Source organism: Chionomys nivalis, chromosome 26, assembly GCF_950005125.1.
Source record: "Chionomys nivalis chromosome 26, mChiNiv1.1, whole genome shotgun sequence".
In the NCBI taxonomy this organism is placed as follows: domain Eukaryota; kingdom Metazoa; phylum Chordata; class Mammalia; order Rodentia; family Cricetidae; genus Chionomys; species Chionomys nivalis.
Window position 1 is genome coordinate 12,781,744 of NC_080111.1, and position 20,564 is coordinate 12,802,307.

The window sequence follows — 20,564 nt, forward strand, 5'->3', positions numbered from 1 at the left end:
CTTTGACGCCCCCGATCTTTTCATTTTCCACATAGTTCCCGGAACCTTTAAGGGAGAGCAGAGATAAAGACATCCCGTTAGGAGCCGAGTACCCCAAAGACTCTCACTTCCTGAATGTTGTCCTGTTGTGGGTCTTTGTGATAATTGCCATCTTGTGAGAATTCATTCTGCCAGTAGCTTTGGGGTACCAGGTCTTATGGCGTGGTCTTGTGTGTTATATGGAAACCGATAAGTGGGAGGGGAAGCACAATCTCTTGTGTTGGCTCCTTCTTGGTTTGGTCAGAGACCGAGTGGCAAAGAGGCTGCTGGGGATCAATGGAGGCATCAGCCTTACTCTGTATCTATGCATTTGTCTTTTTCATTGCACCCCTTAATAAATTGGATATTATACCTTTGTGGGTTTGCGCTTCACCACCTAGTGCAAGAAGAAGCTTCCTTGATGAGATTGAGCAATTTATTGATCTGTAAGTACATCAGAATGCCATTTCATTGCTATGTCCCTTTATCAGATATTTAGTAGTAAGTTTTGCCCTAGGCCAATGAACCATCAAGTCTTAGTTTCTTGGCCTCATTACCAGTGTAAAGTTCTATATCATGAAGGAGATTTAAGTTCTAATTAAAAAGTATTTTGCTTCTCTCTTGACATTCATGCCACTTTTGTACTATGATGACAATGGACTAAACCTCCGAAACTGTAAGCAAGCTCCCAATTAAATGTTTTCTCTCATAGGAGTTGCTTGTCTCCTTATAGGAATAGAACTGTGACTAACACACACACACACACACACACACACACATACACGTGTGCACACACACACACACACACACCCTATGGTATGTAAATTGAATTTACCTATAAAGAGGTTATGCCTCTCCTAGATACCACAGGGAGCCAAAATTAAATCCCACTGGCAGATACAGGCTACTTTTCAAGTTGTTCACTGGGGGTTCCCTAGATTCCACAGATGTTACAGGTTAGTGCAACATTGTTTTTTGTTGCCCACAGAACTTGGCATTGTGTCCTAGGACAAGAAAAATAAGATGGTGTCATCCTGGAAGCTTTATCCTAGTGTTGGTAGGTGCTATGTGGACCCCCATGGAAGAGAAGTTATCCATCGTCCTACCCAGCTGGGAACTACTGCAGACAACATTAACACTGGCCTTGCTGACAAGACGCACTGCGGGTGCAGCAGTGGTGAGGAGGTATGGGAGTGATCAGGAGCTGCTTTCCATGGCTGGATGTTCTAACACTGTCTGTCTGCCTCTCTGGTGATGAGCATTTGTGATGTTTCACCCTTTGCCTCATGTCAGTGCTGTGGAAGCCTTTGTGTTTGGTTTTCTGCTTGGACACGCATCTTCATTCTCTGTATCGTATTTAAATACCTAGGGGGGGATATTGCTGGCTCACACACGGTAGTTCATCTTTAATATCTGAGAAACTTTTCTAGAGTATCTGTGCCGTTTTATGTTCCTACAAGAAGTGTTTTTTTTGTTTTTTTTTTTACATTTTGCTACCATTTTCTATATTCTGCTTTTGGGTTAAAATTATCTCATGCTGAGAGAAGGAGCAGGTGCCAGCCAGAGGGGGAAGTTGTCTCTCAGAGAGATTTCACAAGTACGACAGCTTGCCAGAGCACCGTACAGAAAGACTGATACCCAGATAGGTCAGTGGTGAGTGGGGCCCCAGGTCAGCTGCTCAGGTGTGTGTAACTTTGACTCTCTATTTGAACTTGAATCTCACTTCAGAACCCCAAAGATGGACTGGGGGGGGGGGGTCACTGGACCACACTGAATAAATCTTTTTCTTCTTTTTCTGAAACGTTATCCTGTTGTATCTGAAGTAGAATCTCATTGTGGTTCGGGTGTGCTTTTTATCGGTTATTCCCACTGGACAGTTTCTCACGAGCTTGTCCACCATCTGTAGTTTTCTTAGGGGACATGCCTGTTTAAATCCTTCATCCGTGTTGAACTGCTTTGTGTTTTTCTTATTTCACATTCAAATATTATGTTACTGTTGTCTAAAAGTGACTGTGTTCTGAGTGGGGGATTAGAAACCAGACATGTGGTTCACACATGTTTTATTTCCTTTTTACCTGCTTTTTGAAGGGTTTGTTTTTATTTAAGTGTGTATTTGTGTGTCTTTGTGACTGTATGCCACATGCTTGCAAATGCCTTCCGAGTCCAGAAGAGACTGTCTGATTCTCGGAGCTGAAGTGACAGGTGGCTGGGAGCCACCTGAAGTGGGTGCTGAGAAGCAGACTTGTGTCTGGCCTCTCTGAGGGCGGTGCGTGTTCTTAACTGCAGAGACATTTTTCCAACCCAGGTTTTCACCTTCTTCAGGTTGCCCTTTGTGTTAACTTTACATTGCTATAGTGGGATGTTTGAGGAAGATACATACATACATATATATATATATATATATATATATATATTTTATAAAAATATCAAAAGTCTGTGCAGAGTCTTAGAGGCTCAGCGGTCTGGCATCTGGGTCAGTTCACTTCCGTTGAGGGTTGTGTCATGCTATGTCAGGTGATGGATGGCAGATGGCAATGGTTGGGAGGTAAGTCGAAACCAATGGCTACAGCCTGAACAAGGGCGGAGGGAGCAAAGCCGAGATCAGGCCTTACCCTTTTAAAACAGCCCTTGAGAAGGAACTCAACTGGTTCCTAGAGAGCATCTCAGGCCCCCAGTGACTTACAGATCTTCCACTAAGCCTTGCATCACAAAGATCTGACCACTTTAGACTGTACTACCCTGCAGACCATCCTTTAAGGACACTGGGACCACTCTCAGACCACAGCATCCTCCGATATATAATGTTTGCATTATCTAGTTGTTTTTTTTTTTTTTTTTTTTGGTGACTCTTAATTTTAGTGTTAAGTCTGAGAATTTATAGTTAAATTTCAGATCAATATATTAACTGTAGTGTATGATAGAAGACAGGGGTTCCATTTATTCTTTTAAATATGTTATCTGGTTTCTAAAAACCATTTCTTTTTTAATATTTATTTTTTTATTATGTATACAATATTCTGCCTGCAGGCCAGAAGGGGGCACCAGACCTCATTACAGATGGCTGTGAGCCACCATGTGGTTGCTGAGAATTGAACTCAGGACCTTTGGAAGAGCAGCCAGTGCTCTTAACCGCTGAGCCATTTCTCCAGCCCCCATCTAAACACCATTTCTAAAGAGACTTTCTTTCTCCTTTGAGTAGTCTGTTCAACACTTTCAAGACTAAATTTAGCATAAAAGATTGAGTTCATTTCTGCAGTCACAATTTCTATTACATGAAGCAAATGCAAATATAATATACAATATTCTAGTGCAATAAACCAATGCAGAAGAAATATATATAAACAACATTTTTACCCATTTGGCAGCACCGCTTTGTAATCCACTTTGCAGCTAGCAATTGTTCTCCTCATTTCCAAGACTGTTTTGTTTACTGGGACCCTTTAGTGTTCATATGAGTTTGAGGTTTGGCTTTTCTGAGAGAAATAACTTATCATTTTGATAAGGTTGAATTCAATCTGTAGGTTGCCTTGGAAAATATTGCCGTTAGTGCTGAGTTTTCCAATCTGTTAAGATGGGATGTTTTCAATTTATTTAGTTTAATTTTTATCTGCAATGTTTTCTAGTTTTCAGCTAACTTTTTTTTTTTTTTTTAAATCTGTTTGATTGAATTTGTTCTTGGGCAATTTAGTTTTTAGGTGCTAGTAGAGACGGATGGATTTGTTCTTAACTTACGTTAGCATTATTGTTATCAAGTTGAAAAATATCTATTCTTGTGTGTTCATGCGCTACTACCTTGCAAATTTACTGGTTTCATTTCTTCAAGCCGTGTGTAATTTGTGTTTCTGAATATTTCCATGGGTTCCCAGACATGCAATCGTGTCATCTGTTGTAGGACATACTTTTACTTCTCCATTTGGAGTGTGATTTTTGCTGATCTTTCTTGCCCAGTTGTTCTTTGTGTGTCTGCAGTATAATGCTGGGAATGGAACTTGCTTGATTGCTCCTTGTGACGAAGGAGTCAAACATTTTTTCATTGCTATGGCGCAAGCTTTAAGTTTCAGTACGTGCTCTTCATGGGTTTAAGGGGATTCCTTTTTTCTCTGAGGCTTTTTCACAAACACATCCTGAATACTTGCACACCCACATCCCTACCACTTCTGTGTACCACCCCCTTCCCACATAAAACCAAAAAAGCCCCACTCCTAGTTGACTTTTCCAATGTCTTTGCTGCATATATGGAGATGGTTTCATAGTTTTATCCCTCTTGCCCTTTCCTGGAGTCATTCCATTGATTGATTTTCCTATGAAGAATCAAAATTATATTTCTGGGGGGAAATCTACCTGATGATTTTATTCCATTTGTTGAGAAATTTTTGTGCATATCCATATGGTCTGTTGTTTTCCTAATCTCTTTTGAGATTGTTCTTTTTTTTTTACTGTGTTATAAATGAAATTTTTACTGATTTTATTTTTTTTTGATTGTTTATTGTTAGTCTTAAGGTACAGTTTGTCTCTCTGTATTGATCTTCTACCCTGCAGTTTTCTGAACTAGCCCATGGCTCTCCTAGGGCATTTCTTGTGATTTCTGTGTGGGAAATTACACAATGTACAGATGTTCATGTTTCCATTTGCTCCTGTGTATTCTGAGTGACTCCTGTTTGTTGTCTAATTTAGCCACTGCAGGACACCCCTGGAGAAAACTGGGATTTTTCTCAATTTGGGGAAAAAGATTTCAGTCTTTCACAATTAAATATGATAGTCACTGTGGGTTTGATAAGATTAAGGAACTTCTTTTTTAGTTTGAGTACTTAAAAACAGATGGTCTTTTATTCTTTTATTTTGATAATATTATATTGACTGATTCTTATCTATACCAAACATATATTTATGGGACAAATTTTACTAGAAGTAATTATTGTGTGTACATTATTTTAATATAATACTTTATTAATTATTTTAGAATTCCACACATTCTTACAATGTATATTGATCATATTCACCCCAATTCTTTCTCTAACTCCTCCTAAGACTATCCTTCACCTTTCACTCCTTCCAAATTTTGTGGGTTCTCTCTCTCCGATAGTTCACTGAACCTAATTGTACTACCCCTGTCCACATTTGGGGTTGGCCTTCTGCTGTAGCATGATTGACCTACCAGGGACTAAAGGAAATTAAGTCACTGCGTCATCTCCTAAATAAAACTGATTTTCCCTCTCCTAGCAGCTCTCAAATAGGAGCAGCTCCTCAGTTAGAGTTCAAGAGCTTCCAACCACATGCTGGAATCCTGACCGACTTGGCAGACAACCACAGTCATAGTGAACTCATGAGAGCATTGGTCTTGTCATACATGTAGGCACCGCTTTACCGCAGGCCATCTCATCCCTGCCCTTGGACTCTTAATGTCTCCTTGTTTGTCCTTGATGCTCCAGATCTTTGGGAGGTGTGTGATATAAATGTCCCACTTAAACTTGAAAATTCTATATTCTACTACAATAAAAGGTTACTCAGATGAGAACCAACATATGGGTATAGAGACACATTGAGAGGGCAGTTTGATACAATGTCCACTTAGTAAAATAATAGTAGATTCATTTCTGGGGCCCATAAACTCCTCAGCAAAGGATTTTTGGTGACATTTATAGCTGGCCTATGCAGTTCTTTGTGGAGTGGGCCTTAAATCTAATCAATAGTTACCCAATAACATTCATGCCACTATTGCACATGTGAACATACCTTGCCAGGTTTTGACAGCTCTCACAGAATTCACAGTGGGACGAGAACTTTGATGTTAGCCCTGGCTGGTTCATGGAACTCAGTGTGTGAAGGGGGATTTGACTCCCTTGAAACATCCTGTCAGTTGGTGTGGGTCCAGGTAGTCAAGCTGCTCCATTGCCAAGACAAGATCATCTCAGGCATCCCAGCCAGGAATCAATGACAAGATTTTCCCGTCTCGACAGCTGAACTTCATGTAGACTTCCCTGTAGGATGATTAGCAGAAAACAAGACAACCTAGCAGACTTGGAAGGCAGGGCAGTTATAACCAGAAGGCGAATCCATTCTAAGTGATGCAGAAATCACTGCAAAGACACCAGGAGTTTACAAAACAACTACTCACCTTGACTTGGCCTCCACCACCCAAATCCCTGAAGCAGAACTCACAATCACAGACACAACTGAAGTATTTGAGAAAGAATTTTGATTAAGGGCCTCCTAGAAGTCTAAAGCACAGATGTATAGACTAAAAGAATCTGCCCAAAACCTTGGCAAGACCATCTCTAGAGTAAATAAAACAGTAAGGTAGAGGAGAAAGTGAAAAACATGGAGGAAAAATTCAGCAAAGAAAAAAAATGAAGTGTTGATGAAGAGTCAACTAGAATGACTGTGAGTGAGAACAATGGCCAATACAGAAACCATATGAGGTACCCATCACCATACAAGACCAGAAGAACAAGTTCAAGATGGAGGCTGAAGCTGAGACAGGTATATAATCAGAAACAGATGCAGAAAAAATTAAGGAGTACAACGAAGATTTCCATTAATTCTGTGACACACTTCAGAGGCCAAACATAGAGTCTATGGGGTAGAAGAGGGAGCAGAGATAAAGTCAAAATATTTAGACAAATTGTTTAGTGAAATCATGGCACAAAGTTTTCTAAACCTAGAGAATAGATTGGACTTCTCAGCAAAAGAGGCACTTAGATCCCCAAACCCATGTGACCAGATAGAAATTTTACAGGATTCATAATAGTTACTGATCATTCTCTAGTTCGTCATCTTTCCAAGTTCTTGGCAATCACTCATTTACCTTGTGTCTTTACAAATGTACCTCTCCCTGACCTTTCTTGTGAGCAAGAACATACTATGTTACCTTTTTGCCGGGCTCTCCTGCCTGAGCATGGGAGTTCATCTATAATGAATATCATTTATTTTCACTGGTGTATAGCATTAATGGATAAATCACAATTCCTGTACCTGTTTATTATTGGCGGGGATTCAGGTTATTTCTACTTAGGGAATATTTTGAATAATAGTACTGTGAATGTTTGGTTTCGTTTGAACATATCCCTTCTGTGCTTGGTTATACATCTGGGATTGAGTTTTGGGGTAATTTTGTAGTTCTGTGTCCAAGTTACCAAGGACCCACCCTTTTGTTTCCCATGATGTCACGTACCGTCCGCATTCTACTGAGCAGTGCCTAGGGTTTTCTACTTCTCTATATCTTGGCTGATACTTTTTTGATTTTTTGAGACAAGGTTTCTCTGTAACTTTGAAGCCTGTCTTTGAACTAGCTCTTGTAGACCAGGCTGGCTTTGAACTCACAGAGATCCAACTGTCTCTGGCTCCTGAGTGCTGGGATTAAAAGTGTGTGCCACCACCGCCCAGCTTCACTTGCTGACTTTTGACATGAACCATCATATTGGATGTGAAATGGAATCTGGTTTGGGGGTTTCATTTTATATTAATTTCCCAGCATGGCAGAGACTTTCACACACTTTCCTGTTTTCAAGCCCACTCTGACCTTTGGGTAAATTATGCAATTTCCACTCATGGAATCCTGGTGTGCTTTTGTTCTCAAGCTAACCTTTCAGGGCACGTTAAGATTCCTTTGCTCTCTCCCCTTCACCAACCCACACAATGTCTTACACATGTACGTCTGAGTGCAGCAGGAGAACTCCAGGGTAGCACAAGGTGCGCGGATAAGAGCTTCCCAATAGAAATAACATCTGAACGAGTCCCTGAGGGCAGTTTGGTATAGTGGGAAGGACTCTCAGGGAGAAGGTAGTAGAAGTCAGACAGACTGGCGGAAAGTCCCCAGCTGCAGAGCAGCTTTAAGGCGCACTGGGATTAACACTCTCGGCTGCAGGGTCTGGTTGGAGGGAGGAGGAGATGAGTCAAGAAGTGACTCTGAGCATTCAGCTCAAATTGATTTCCGATGGCCTCATAAAGGGCTTTACCTTACCTCTTAGATGTTTTAATGATCCAGAGCGGTTGTGAGAACAGTGGAAAAGATCTCACTGCCAAATTAAATGATATTAAACTGTCTCATGCAATGTTTTGAGTTATAAAAATATTTGTCGTCCGTATAAAAATAAATAAGCAGAAAGCATGCAAGGACTCACGATCACACGTTGCACTCATGCCTCCTTTATATCCTTCAGGGATGCGAATGTTCTTCACTTGTCCTCAATTTTATGCACTTCACATTTGTGAGGGTCTGAGGCCAGTTAGCCTGGAACCTGCTCCCCACTTCAGGCTTGTCAGATGCTTCCTCTTGGTTGGATGAGTCTCTGGCATTTCTGTGGGGACATCGCAGAATCCCTGCCAATGGCCATGATTGTTCCCACTGTTCCCTGGCTGGTGGCGTGCATTGCTGGCTGCCTCCTTCCTGCCAGTGCTAACTTTGGTTGCTGGACTGAAGGGGGAGTGATCCAGATTTCTCCACTGTACAAATAATTTTTTCTCTGGTGGAATAAGTCCATATCTGTTGGGAAGTTGCTCCGGGTGTATATGACCGTTCTATTTCTCACCAAGTTTATACTCACTAGTTTCTAGCATTCACTGGTAGTTGTTAGATCAGTTACTATGATGCTTGCTAAGTGGAGATGTTCAAGTACCACGAGTCCTTCTGTGTTTATCGGTTGTCTTCTTCCCTGCCTACCATTTCCTTTTGTGCTTTCTTCTTTATACTATGAAGGGTTCATGGAGCTGGCTTTGTATAGGGTGCTGTATTCTGCTGTGTACGTTATGTAGGGGGAGTGAGCTGCCTTCCTTGACATTAGGGCTGGTGGCAGAAGAAGATGGGGGGGGGTCTATTTGTTAAATGAATCTGAGATCATAATAAAGAATGGCCAAATGATTAAGCAAAGAGCTACCACCTGTCCAGAAAGAGGAAGGATTGCTTTGTGTGGAGAATTGCATGGTGGTGTTTGGTTCTGTGGCAGATTAGCATACCTGTAGTGGCTTTGTTATCTTTAGGTCCTGGAGAGTGGGCGTTTGAAATTTGTTTCAGTTCAGCGTTAGAATATCAGCAAGAAGTTAGGAAGGGAGGGAGATTGAGGTTGCTATTTTCAAGATCTGTAGCAACAGTAATAAGGAATTTATAATAAAGGCTGTGATTTAATATGTCTGGGGAGAATTCCGTTGGCAACAGTAGGCCAGATTAGAGAGGAGCAGGATAGCATTAGGGAGAAAGACAGTGGGATGGTTATAGCATGTTAGGTATAATTATGACTTGGTGTATTGTTTTCATTTGAAAATCAAGCATGACATAAGGATATATGATTGCGTGCCATGTTGACAAGGGGTGGACATATGATAACTAATCTTGGTTGTCAACTTCGCCACACCTGGAATTAACTGAAACCCAAATAGCTGGTCATGCTTATGAGGGACTTTTCTTGGTTGTATTATTTGAGTTGGAACACGCACACTAAATTTGGACCATCTGAGGTCAGAGGACTCACCCTAATTCTGGGCCACACTCTCTAGACCACATAAAAAGATGTGGAAGAAGGAAGCCTTTGCTTTTGCCTGCTCGCCCTCACTCTTGCTGACACAATCATCTATCCCATAGCTGAGGCGTTCCTTTGCCGATGTTAGAACTGACTTTGGGGTTCCAGCATATACTGAAAACTGGCAGCTCTGTAGGACCTCCATAGACTCCAGCACCAGATTGTGACTTATGAGCCATCCAGTCTCATAGAATGAAGAACTAATGCATTCTTGGTCTTTCTGTTAGAAGACAGCCATTGTGGGACTATTTGAACAACAGTTTGTAAGTCACTATACTAAATCCTTATGTGTATATATGCATGCATACATATGTATTATTTTATTCTATTAGTTCTATTCCTTTAGAAAACCCTGATTAATATATATAGGGCATGTGAACAGTGTAGGTGGGGCCTTTGGTGCTAGGGCTCTGGGAGTGGAGTCAGGATGACATGGACACTTTGGGATTGCTACTCACTCAATTTGGTAAAGTCCTCTGTGATCTTTTTATCCAGAATTCCTTGTTCTGGATCTGTGGATTGGTAAGCCAGGGAAATAATTATGGTTTTTTCCATGATCAAGCTCTCTTTTCTTGAGAGTATCAGTTCATCACACAATACATACATTTTTGTTTTGTTTTGTTCTTTTGAGGTAGCATTTCTGTGTAGCTTTGGTTCCTGTCCTGAAACTAACTCTTGTAGACCAGGCTAGCGTTGAACTCACAGAGATTTGCCTTCCGAGTACTGGGATTAAAGGCGTGTTCCACCACCACCTGGCCAGTATAAACATCTTAATTTGATGACAGCTGCCCAAGCAGCTTGCTCTGATTTCTCTGGAAGGATCTATATGGACATGAACAGAAGATGGAAGAGAGTACAGACGTAGAAATAAATAAATTTTGAATATGTGCCAAAAATGGTTGTATCAAGGGTGCCAAAGCCATTAAATAGGGAAAGAAGAACCATTTTGAATTATGTTAGGAGAACTGGATATTACATGCCAAAAAAAAAAAAAATGAAACTGCAACCTTAGCTTAAATGTAGAGAAAATGGTCTCAAAATTATCAAAGACCAAAATTTAAAAGCTCACCTCTTAAAACTCTTAAAAGGAATCCAGGGGAAAACTTTTGTCTTTGTTCCTGCTGGTGGTTTCCTGGGGTAACAGCAAAGTCACAGGCGGTGAAAGAAAAACGGGCAATGGGCTTCATGAAGATTAGACTCTTCTGCATACCCAGCATCAGTGATCGACATGCACGAAGGCAGTCTCTAGGATACTTAGAGAATGGGAAGGGGCATTTACAACTCAAATATCTAACTGGGATTGATACTTAGATTGTAAAGCAAATGCCTAAAACTCACCACCAAAACAAGCAAGCAGATTCAATACTGGGCTAAATCGCCCGGGGAAGTAGCTTGATGGCGCACTCTACCGCCTCGTCTGTGCAAGGCCCTGGGTTTGATCCCCAGCAGCACAGAGAACTATATTAGAACAACGGAAGAGGGGAAAGGGTTTCCATACGCGCCTCCTCACAGAAGATGTGGGAATAAGCATGTGATGGAATTCTGAGGATCACAAATCATTAGGGAAAAGCCAACAGCTACAATGTGCGTCACCTGTTTGTGTCTACCTGGTAGCTCCTATCTGCAAACGACTCAATTAGAAACTGTCAATGAGAATGTAGAAATATTGTAATATTTGTATAGTGTACATGGGGCCTGACAGTGCCTGTCAGAACTTGAAGACAACCATCTACTTTTGGCCCCTTGGTGTTGCCTGTTGACGTGTCTGGCGGCTGTGGTCTCTGGATTCTCATAAATTCCTTGTTCGTTATTGGCGTTCTCCTTTAACAGATTTATGTCTGGGCTTTCTCAGTACTGTTAAGTCAGTTTTCATTTACTGCCTTGCTTTTCACGCTCCGAGAAATATTTGTTGACATAACCCCATGGGCTTTTAATCTCTTTTCACTGTGACTTTATATTATTGTATTAGCTGTGCTTTAACTAATTTATTGTTTTGCTTAAATAGCATTTTATTTAGTGTACTTTGGCTGCAGAACTTGCTATTTTTGTTGACTTCTGTTTCCCGCTCCTATCCAGTTACCCCTTCCATGTAAAAAGCACTGTTACTAGTTCCCTTTTTGGTAGTTACTGCAAACTAACTAGTGCTTAAACCACCTCAAAAGCTTAATGTCTTTTAATACATCAAGCACTTTCCCCTTCTGGGACGGTCATGCCTGATATGGATTAGTGTTTTTTTTTGTTTTGTTTTGTTTTGTTTTGTTTTTTATTTCTCTCTTGCAGTTGCTTTGGGACCAGTACTCTTCAGGTTCTTGGGAATGCCCTGATCTGGCTTTGTTGCTGAACTCGGAAGTGGTTTCTTAAGTTGTTTGACTTACATGCATTAGTTAGCGCCAGTCAGAGGACTGTGCCTAACTGTGGAGAAGTTCAGAAACTGCTGTTCAAGTTTCTTCCCAGAAGGAAACCATCTCGGATCTGTGGCTTTCTACGCTCTGCATGGTTTGCTAGCTCCCAAATGGTTGCATATACTCAGTCACACAAGAACCTCAGATTCCCTTCTTTATCAGTGGTTTGTGTGCATTCTTTGCGGTTAATCTGGCACTTTCTCTGGTACTAAGCATCCTTTATTGGGGCCATTTAGCTAGCTCAGCAGCTAAAGACACCTAACATCCAGACTGGTGACCTGACTTCGATCCCCAGGTCACCCAAGGTGAAAGAAGACAATCGATTCCCACAAATTGTCCTTTAGCCTCCACTCACCTGTGGCAGCAGGCAGACACCGCCACCTGTGTGTTTATGTCTGCATTTACAAACTGAAAGTTTTAAAATCAAAACTTGTAAATAAATGCTTAATGAGGGTTGTTTTCTGAGACTGTTACTGAAATCCTTGAAACCTAGGGTGGCACTGGAATTTGCTCCTCAGGAATAACGGCACTTCTCCCCAGAGTCACCAATCAGCAGATCCGCTGAGATCGTTCGCTGCCTGAAGAACATGTGAAATATTGTTGGTAGTCAGTGATTATTTTGGTTTCCTTGAAGAGCTAAATTATGATAGGAAGAGATGTCTTAGTTGGCTTCAAGATGGACTCATTATTTACATTACGTTACAACTCAAAGAATCGTTGTGTTGGCGGTAATAAACTAGTTCCTGTATGTATAGTCCATTGACATAGGCAGTCAGGGATTAATTAATTAATTTAATGGCAGTAGCAGGGCACCTCTGAAGTGTGTGGCACAGCTGGGGCCTGAGGCCATAACAAAGCACCATCACGAAGTGATGGCATCATCGTCAGTCAGAGTCATCTGTGACTCTTGATGGAATGGTATGTGGTTGGTGAGAGGGGAAACGAAGACAAAACAGCTGCAGAGTTTCATTCTGAGTTTCAGAGGGGAGAACCAGGATGCTGGTTAACTGATCCTGAGTAGTGGTAATCCATGAAAAGTGGGCAGCAAGCGAGGGCAGGGCCTGGCGGGCGAGAATGCGGAGTAGATTCGTTAGTTGTTGGTGACGTCACTAGATGCAGAGTTGCGTTTTTTTGAACAAATAATTTACAAAATGAGCTCTCTGAACTGGGTGTGGCAGTCCACACCTGTAAACCCAGTGCTCAGAAGACAGGCTGGGAGTTTGTGGCTAGCCTGGGCGACATAGTAAGATTCTATCTTAACAAACACACAACAAGAAGACAGGGAAAAAATTAACAATCTATTTTTCTTGACAAAAGCCAGAGGCACAATGCTCCATACATAGATGGAGGAGTGGTGGGTGACTTGGTGACGATGTGACAGCCTGTTAGCTGTCTTACTTTAGCTATTTCATCAGAAGGCATTTGTTCCCCCCCTCTTTACTTGTAAGGAGCTGTCTGTGGCACTATAAACACCAGAGCTTTGATCTAATGTTTCAAAGGACAAGGTGAATCTGTGCGAGGCTTTCTAGTAATGACAGTATCTGAAATCACACGCTAGATCATACAGTAAGTGATGTGGGACCCTTAGTGATCACTTAACTGAGTGGTCAGCGAATACCAGCCCTCCCCACATACACACACACACAGACTTCTGTTTCAGACTTTCCTGTCAGAGGCCAGCACACTGGGATAAGCCACCATACTTCTTTCATTTCCTTCCAAAATCCATAACAGAGCGATGAATAGTGGTGTCTGCTGGCCTTCTGTGGGTAGTCCAGGCTGTTAGGACGAAGAGATGAGCCAGCCAGAGCTTAGTTGCTGCTAACACAATTCCTGTTTTCTCAGTGATTTCTCTTGCACAGCGGCCCACAGCACTCAATAACCTTCCAAGCATTGGGTCAGAAGACAGAAGCCCAGCTTTGATCTCACTTCTAGTTGTTTCTCTGTGGATAAATCACAGAAAATGGCAGGCCTCTCTTTCTTCCTCGAAGAACAAAGCTTGGGGTTCTTCTACAGGGCAGACCATGGAGCACTTCATTTCCTTGTACGATGTTTTCTGTAGGCGACTTTATGTTGGTGGTACCCATGGCTTATGCTTCTTGGTGCTATTGTGCTGTTTTGCCCATCTAACACCTGTGTCTGTAATCTACATTCCCTCTGTCTTGACTGAATCCGCTCATCCCCTGAAGACCCCTCTTACTGCTGGTTTATTAAATGGAGCTGCTGTCCATCGTTTTAACATTGCTGTCTAGCACACCTATGGGTTTTGAGTCTCTCATTGTCTTTAGGTATAATGATGGTTGTCATACTTCTACGGGAGGGTCACCTAGACCAGGAAGTGAGGGATGCTGTAAGGACTTGTCCTAACTATTTACGATTCCTGTATTTTCAGAAGAATGCTACAGGGGCTAAAATATGTTTCTGCTAAGGTTTCTGGAGAAAAAAAATTAGTTAAGGATCCCCCTATTAAGAGTCTGAAACTGATCTTATCCATGTGTTGGGCTTACTTACATGGAACAAACATTGATATTTAAAATATTTAAACACAACCATTCATCAGTTGGAATATCTCATACACACATGGACAATAATTCAACTGGACTGTAATTTTTTGTGAGTATGGTGAAAAGTGTGCTTTATTCATACAAGTGTATAGAATTTTCTAATACTGTGTTCAGAGGCGACAAGGATAGGTTTATAATATGAAATATTTTCATTAATTAAAATGAAAATAAACATTTTGCAATTCAGTTCACCAAAACAACTTTGAAGCAAAACTAACTGGATAAGAGTAATATTAGTGAAATGATGAGAGAATGTAAAGATGGAGCTGATAAATAAATGTAATTATTGCTGAAAAGGAAGAGAAGATGAGACTAACACATTATCAGTACATCTCTGATGGGGCAGCCAATAAAAGAACAATGACCTCAAAAGTATCAAAATACTCAGCCAAAAGAACTTACAAAAACAGGTTGTTTTAAGATATGCCCAACATGTATATATAAATATATGCATATGTATTTAAACATCTGTTATGCATGTATTTTTGATCAGTGGTGGGCTGATTACCATGTGTGCCTCCTACGAGTCCTCCTAGGCTTCAGGACCAGGACACAAGAGCATCACTAGGGTTGCAGCTTGTGAAGTCTCAGGAACCCTAAACAAAGAGAATGAAATGCAATGATAAATATAGCTATTTTGGAACATTGTACTTATGCAGATTTAATAGCAGCAATAGAATGCAACCAGGGATAGAATTATTGGAGGGGCTGAGAAGGTTCTCAGAGTTCTTCTTCACAGTCAAGGCACAACATCAGGTGGCTAATGCTGGGTTTGGTCAGGGTGCTAAGAAGTCTGACTCTAGGGAATCTTAGCGTCTTGGCTCTCATTAGGTCTACCAAGTACTGACAAAACCACCCGACCTTGATGAGTAAATGAAGGAAGTAGCAAACAAGTGTCTGGGCACTTTTGCTTTAGTTCTCCAGAGCTTAGCATAAGACTGGGGCAAGAAATATAAAATTCTGACTTGACAGAGTGGGCCTTCAGGTAATGGCACTAGTACAGCTTTTTATAGCACATGGGGATCTATAAGGAATCTTCGTGTGTGTGTGTGTGTGTTTCTCAGGTTGTCCTGTTCCAGAAAAGTTTTGCTGAACAGAATATCTGGAAGCTACTCAGACAAATGCGGTGCCTGCCAGGATTTTCAACATGGAGAGTTCCTTGTGGTTGCCTCCTGTTAGCATTTGCGGAGTCTTAGGTGGCCTTCCTGCCCCTCTGCATGATACTAGCTCTTAAATCTAGGTGATAATTTCATAACCAACTTGTTTTGTTTTTAGTTAATGATACAAAGTTGGTACTTATTGGCTGTTGTCCCTATATTCCAGCAAGGACCCCGAGTCTCTAACCAGAAGTCCCACCAGCCACTGTTGGCGGAGAATTCAGGCCCTGCTGAGGTAAGGACTCTAAATTTGTGTGCTTTTGTCTGGGACTGTTTGGATTGTGATGGTAACATTATCAAATAGCTGAGGCAGGGGATTGTCGTGTTTTGTGAGGTCAATATTTGTTCTGACAGTTATGAGAACACCGATGTCTATAGTTCAGATTTATACATGTCTATTTAGTAAGAGTTCAACTGGGCAGAAATTGATTTGTAAAACATTGTTCATGCAGAAGTGATGCAATTGGGAAATATTGGTGTTCTAAGTTAGTGACTTCTAAAACACTATTCTTTTTCAAATTTAACTGTCTCCTCCCAACTCAACTTCCCTCTTTCTGATTGTTTGTTTGTTATTGATTTTTTGAGATAGTATTTCCATATAACCCTGACTGTCCTGGAGCTCTCTATGTAGACCAGGCTGGGCTCGAACTCACAGGGTTTCTTCTGCCTCTGCCTCCCGAGTGCTGAGATTAAAGGCCTATTTTTAATCAGACTGTTATATATTAGGTATCCTTGTTTATTTATATATTTGTATTTATCTGGGGGCTTAGATGAGATTTGAAAGAAAATGCAGTTTTATTTCTCTAGGAAAGGGTTTAATGTCTGGATGGAGGGTAAGAGGCACACAGAGAAAGAAGTCTGGGGATCTTGAACTGAGGGAATTTTGAGGCTGCTGAGCTTCAGCCAGCAAACGAGCCTAACGTCTGGTAGCTTCCTGTTCTCTCTTGACATTTTTCTAAGTCTCATTTGATTTTCCTAGAGGAAAGATTCAAGACAATAACATGATGGAAATGTTTAGTTACCAAGACACTTCTAGGTTCTAGTGGATTTTGGACCTGCTCAAATACATGTATTTGACATCTACAGTCCTAAGCGATTACATTCCTTGTGGAGGATAGTGATCTTGGGGAGACAATTAGCTCTTTTAGAGAGCCAATTATATTGGCATAGTCCATGTAGTAGATATAAGAATGATTTCAAAAGAAAATATTCACCCATAGAAGCTGTGGTGAGGTCTACCAGATACTCGAGAATGGCTTAACTGTTTATTGCTCACACATTAATAGAATTTTATTTTCCTACTGCCACTTCTAGACTTGAGGAACTCAATATACTTTCTCACATAAAGTCAGCTGAACATTTTTCATAGCTTTTGAAGTGATACCTTCTGCTTGCCTATAAAAACTGTTGGAGTAGTCTGACTTTTGACAGTTGAATTTTCTTAGGACAACAACTTCCTGGACCCAATGGGTTTCCCATCCTATTTTCTTTATTGCTTCTATTTTTTATCATTGTGGCTTCCTGATCCCAAATATTTTAAGACATAAGCCTAATTTTGTAGGTAAGATCATGAAAGAATATCATATGATTTTAACCTACATCATGGTTAAATTTTAAGTGAGTGTTGAAGTGAATTTTAAGCAACTTTTCTCTAAGAATATCTTAAAATTTAAGTTTATAAAACATGTTTAGCTTTTGAGTGACTTGCTAAATAAATAAATTGCCTCTTAAGCTACACAGTTTAAGTGGACAGCGAGAATAACAAACATTATCTTATTTTATATTAATTACAGAAAAAGTCTAAACTAAAGCAGACGCTGTAGTAAGAACCTTTCTAACCTTATCGTGATGGCTGATAAATTCATAACTGAACCTTTGTGAATCTTTTTTATAGCTATTTTGAAAAGGGCCAAAAATCTTTCTTTCTTCTCATAAGTTTTTATAACACTTGTTTGAAAAAACGCATAAAGTCCTGTGCACTCTTAAAACAAATCTCAACTTTGTTAAAGATAGGTGTGTTTACACCAAACTGTGATCCTGGGGACAGCGTTGCAGAAGCCAGTCTCACTGGCTTTTCACTGACTTGTTGCCCTGTGATTCCGCAGAGGGCGCGCTACATGGCTTTTTGCCAAACACGAAGCTGGAAGCTGTGGACAAAGAGAACCCCCGGTTCTTTCATGTCACCACCATTATAGATGTTGATGATCACAGAGTGAAGGTACATCTTCACCTGTTAGATTGACCCATCCAGTATTTCTTCTGCTTCCGCCATGTTGCCATCACCTTTATCTTCATTGGTTTTGAGTTCTAATGCAGAGTAGTTTTCAATGGAGAAAAGCCTTTATAAATTGATCTCAGTGATTGCAAGGATGCAACGTAATGGTTTCCCTGAGGCTTTCAAACCTCCATTGTAGGTCTTTTTTGTCAGGACCACCAGCTCCCCAGTAATGATTTGGAGATTTATAATTAATTATGAAAGCTTGGCCGATAGATTAGGGTTCTTTCTAACTAGCTCTTATAACTTAAATTAGCCCATCGCTTTTAGTCCACATTTTTTTACGTGGCTTGGTTACTGCTGTTCTGTACTGCCCAACTGCTTCCTCCCCATCAGGCTGGCAACTCGCCTTTCTTCTTCTTAGTGTCCTCTTGGCCTGGAAATCCTGCATAGCTAATTAACTGTTCAGCTTTTTATTAAATCAATCAGAGTGACACATCTTCACAGTATAAGAAAGGATTGTTCCACAACATTTATTCCCTTTTCTCTAAATAAAAAGGAAAGGTTTTTAACTCTGACAAAGTAAAAGTATATACAATAAAACAATTATCAGATATTGTCCAAATAGAAAGGAAAGGTATTAACTTAAACAAATGAAACTATATACAGTAAGAACAATTATCAAGTAAGAATTACATTCACAATGTCTAGTCCATTTGTATTTGGCAAATTCAGAGAAAATACTCTATTAACTCTCCCCTCTTGATGATTCCAGAGTTTTATACCTAATTTACTTTCAATCTTGACTAAGGAAAACTATAACTTTCTAGTATTCAACCCCATCAAAGATCCAAGAAGGATATAATATTATCTGAGTAAACAGAAAGTGCAGACCAAACAACATCTAAAACTATAGAAATAACAAAGACGTCAGGCTTCTTGGATAATCACCCAAGATTCCTCTGCAATGTTGGGGCTTCCATCTTACGTCCAAAGACCAAAATATCTGGCAGACTTTCCTGTGAGGCAGGAATTTCGAATGACTGTCGTACCTTGTTTTGGCAGTGTTTGACAATCACTTTCTTTTGTGTCCAGTTTGGACAGCAAAATGTCAGTAGTTGAGGCAAGGGCGTTTTCTTGCACAAATGGTTAGCTTTTGCCACAAAGAAAATAAACTCCAATTGGAGGTTTTTCAATGCCCATCATCTATTTTTGAAGTAAATTCGTGCTTCCAAGAGCAGATGTATCACATTGTCATGAAAAGTCTTATCCTATTATAACATTTTAAATGTAATATTCTGTAAATCTTTGAAGTGTTAAAAGATCACCTATCTATCTAAATATATATCTCTGTATAATACTGAAAATCTACCTAAAGTGTATGTTTTATTATCCTAAATAACTTTCAAGTACTAAAAGTTTACATTCTTAAATGAGCTGAATAGATACAATGTTAAACAAAAGTAGAAGCATATATACAGTGTAACAAAAATAATCCTAAATTAGTATCAATATAAAAAAATCCATACCAATGTAAAATGTCTGAGACTAGTGATTGTTCAAAAGTAGTCTCAATAATCCACTCTTTTATCCCATCATTTCTATACTATATCCCCTATTTTCCCTTTTCAAAAGAGACCCTTGAATCTAATCTCCTTTGTTTTGCTTTCTTCCTGACCATAACCAAAACCAATTTGTAACCATCCATCCTAAATGAGGAGTAACATCCGTAATCCACAGAAAGACCAAATACCACCCACCCTAGCTCTTGGGAATGTGGGCATTGTGTTCTCTAGACTGCTTCTTGTTGTCTGGGGGTGATGAGATCTCCGGGGGACCCTGGGAAAACTGGCATAATCATCAAGTCTTGGCTAGAATAGCCTGTGAGGCTAGACCATCTCAGCCAGCAATCTTGAAGCTATGCTGGATGCATAACTCTGAAGAAATTGTAACAGAGGCCCTCTAAGAGGATAGATCACCCGGGCCACCTGCTTTTGTTGATGTCTTATCATCTTGCTCTGAAAACACATAAGCATACATATCTGCATTAACACAAGTATGGAATGTACCTTTGCATGAATCAGTTAAAGATAATTTTCTTTGTACTGCTTGAGCAGGTTAAAATGCATCTGTCAACTTCATAAGTCCATTTGAACTGCATAACCAAATCATAATATAAATCTCTATCAGTCCATATGAAAGGATGACATGTAATAATAAGTCACTGGGATTCTGTAGCCAGCAAGATTTATCAAGTCTCATCTCATTTCTGAGTTGTTCCATGCAAAGGCATCAGCTTACATATCACCTATCCTGTAGTCTTTCTTTACTTCCTCCCCTATATTTGTAGCCAAGACACCCAGAAGGTCTCTGTTGCACCTAGTCAAATCTCTATTAACCAGGAAGGAATCCACAGCCCTTCATTTCCCATGGAAACAAAAGCATAATCTCTTCCCCCAATATAATACAGTTTTTTTTACTTCCATTTTGAATTTAAGGCATTTTTGACGTGTATAGGTAAGTTTAATTCATCAGTTCCTTCCACAATCCAATGTCTCTCAGCAGCTGTTGTCTGTTCATTAGCATTCAAAAGTTCAAAATAACAAAGCACCTTTTAAGGTCCAAACTCCCTGCATTATAATACTTCTCATCTTTATGTGACTTATTCTTTATTTTATTATTTCACTTCAGTCTTT

At 40.2% G+C, this 20,564-nt stretch overlaps 1 protein-coding gene across 1 annotated transcript in view; it reads left to right on the forward strand.

The window, feature by feature from the left end:
* L3mbtl4 (L3MBTL histone methyl-lysine binding protein 4) overlaps positions 1–20,564 on the forward strand; it is a 306,766-nt gene that overhangs the window by 62,454 nt on the left and 223,748 nt on the right. The window contains 3 exon segments of the mRNA XM_057758331.1: positions 3,967–4,078; positions 15,594–15,650; positions 17,759–17,871. Coding sequence (XP_057614314.1) covers positions 3,967–4,078; positions 15,594–15,650; positions 17,759–17,871 — 282 coding nt within the window.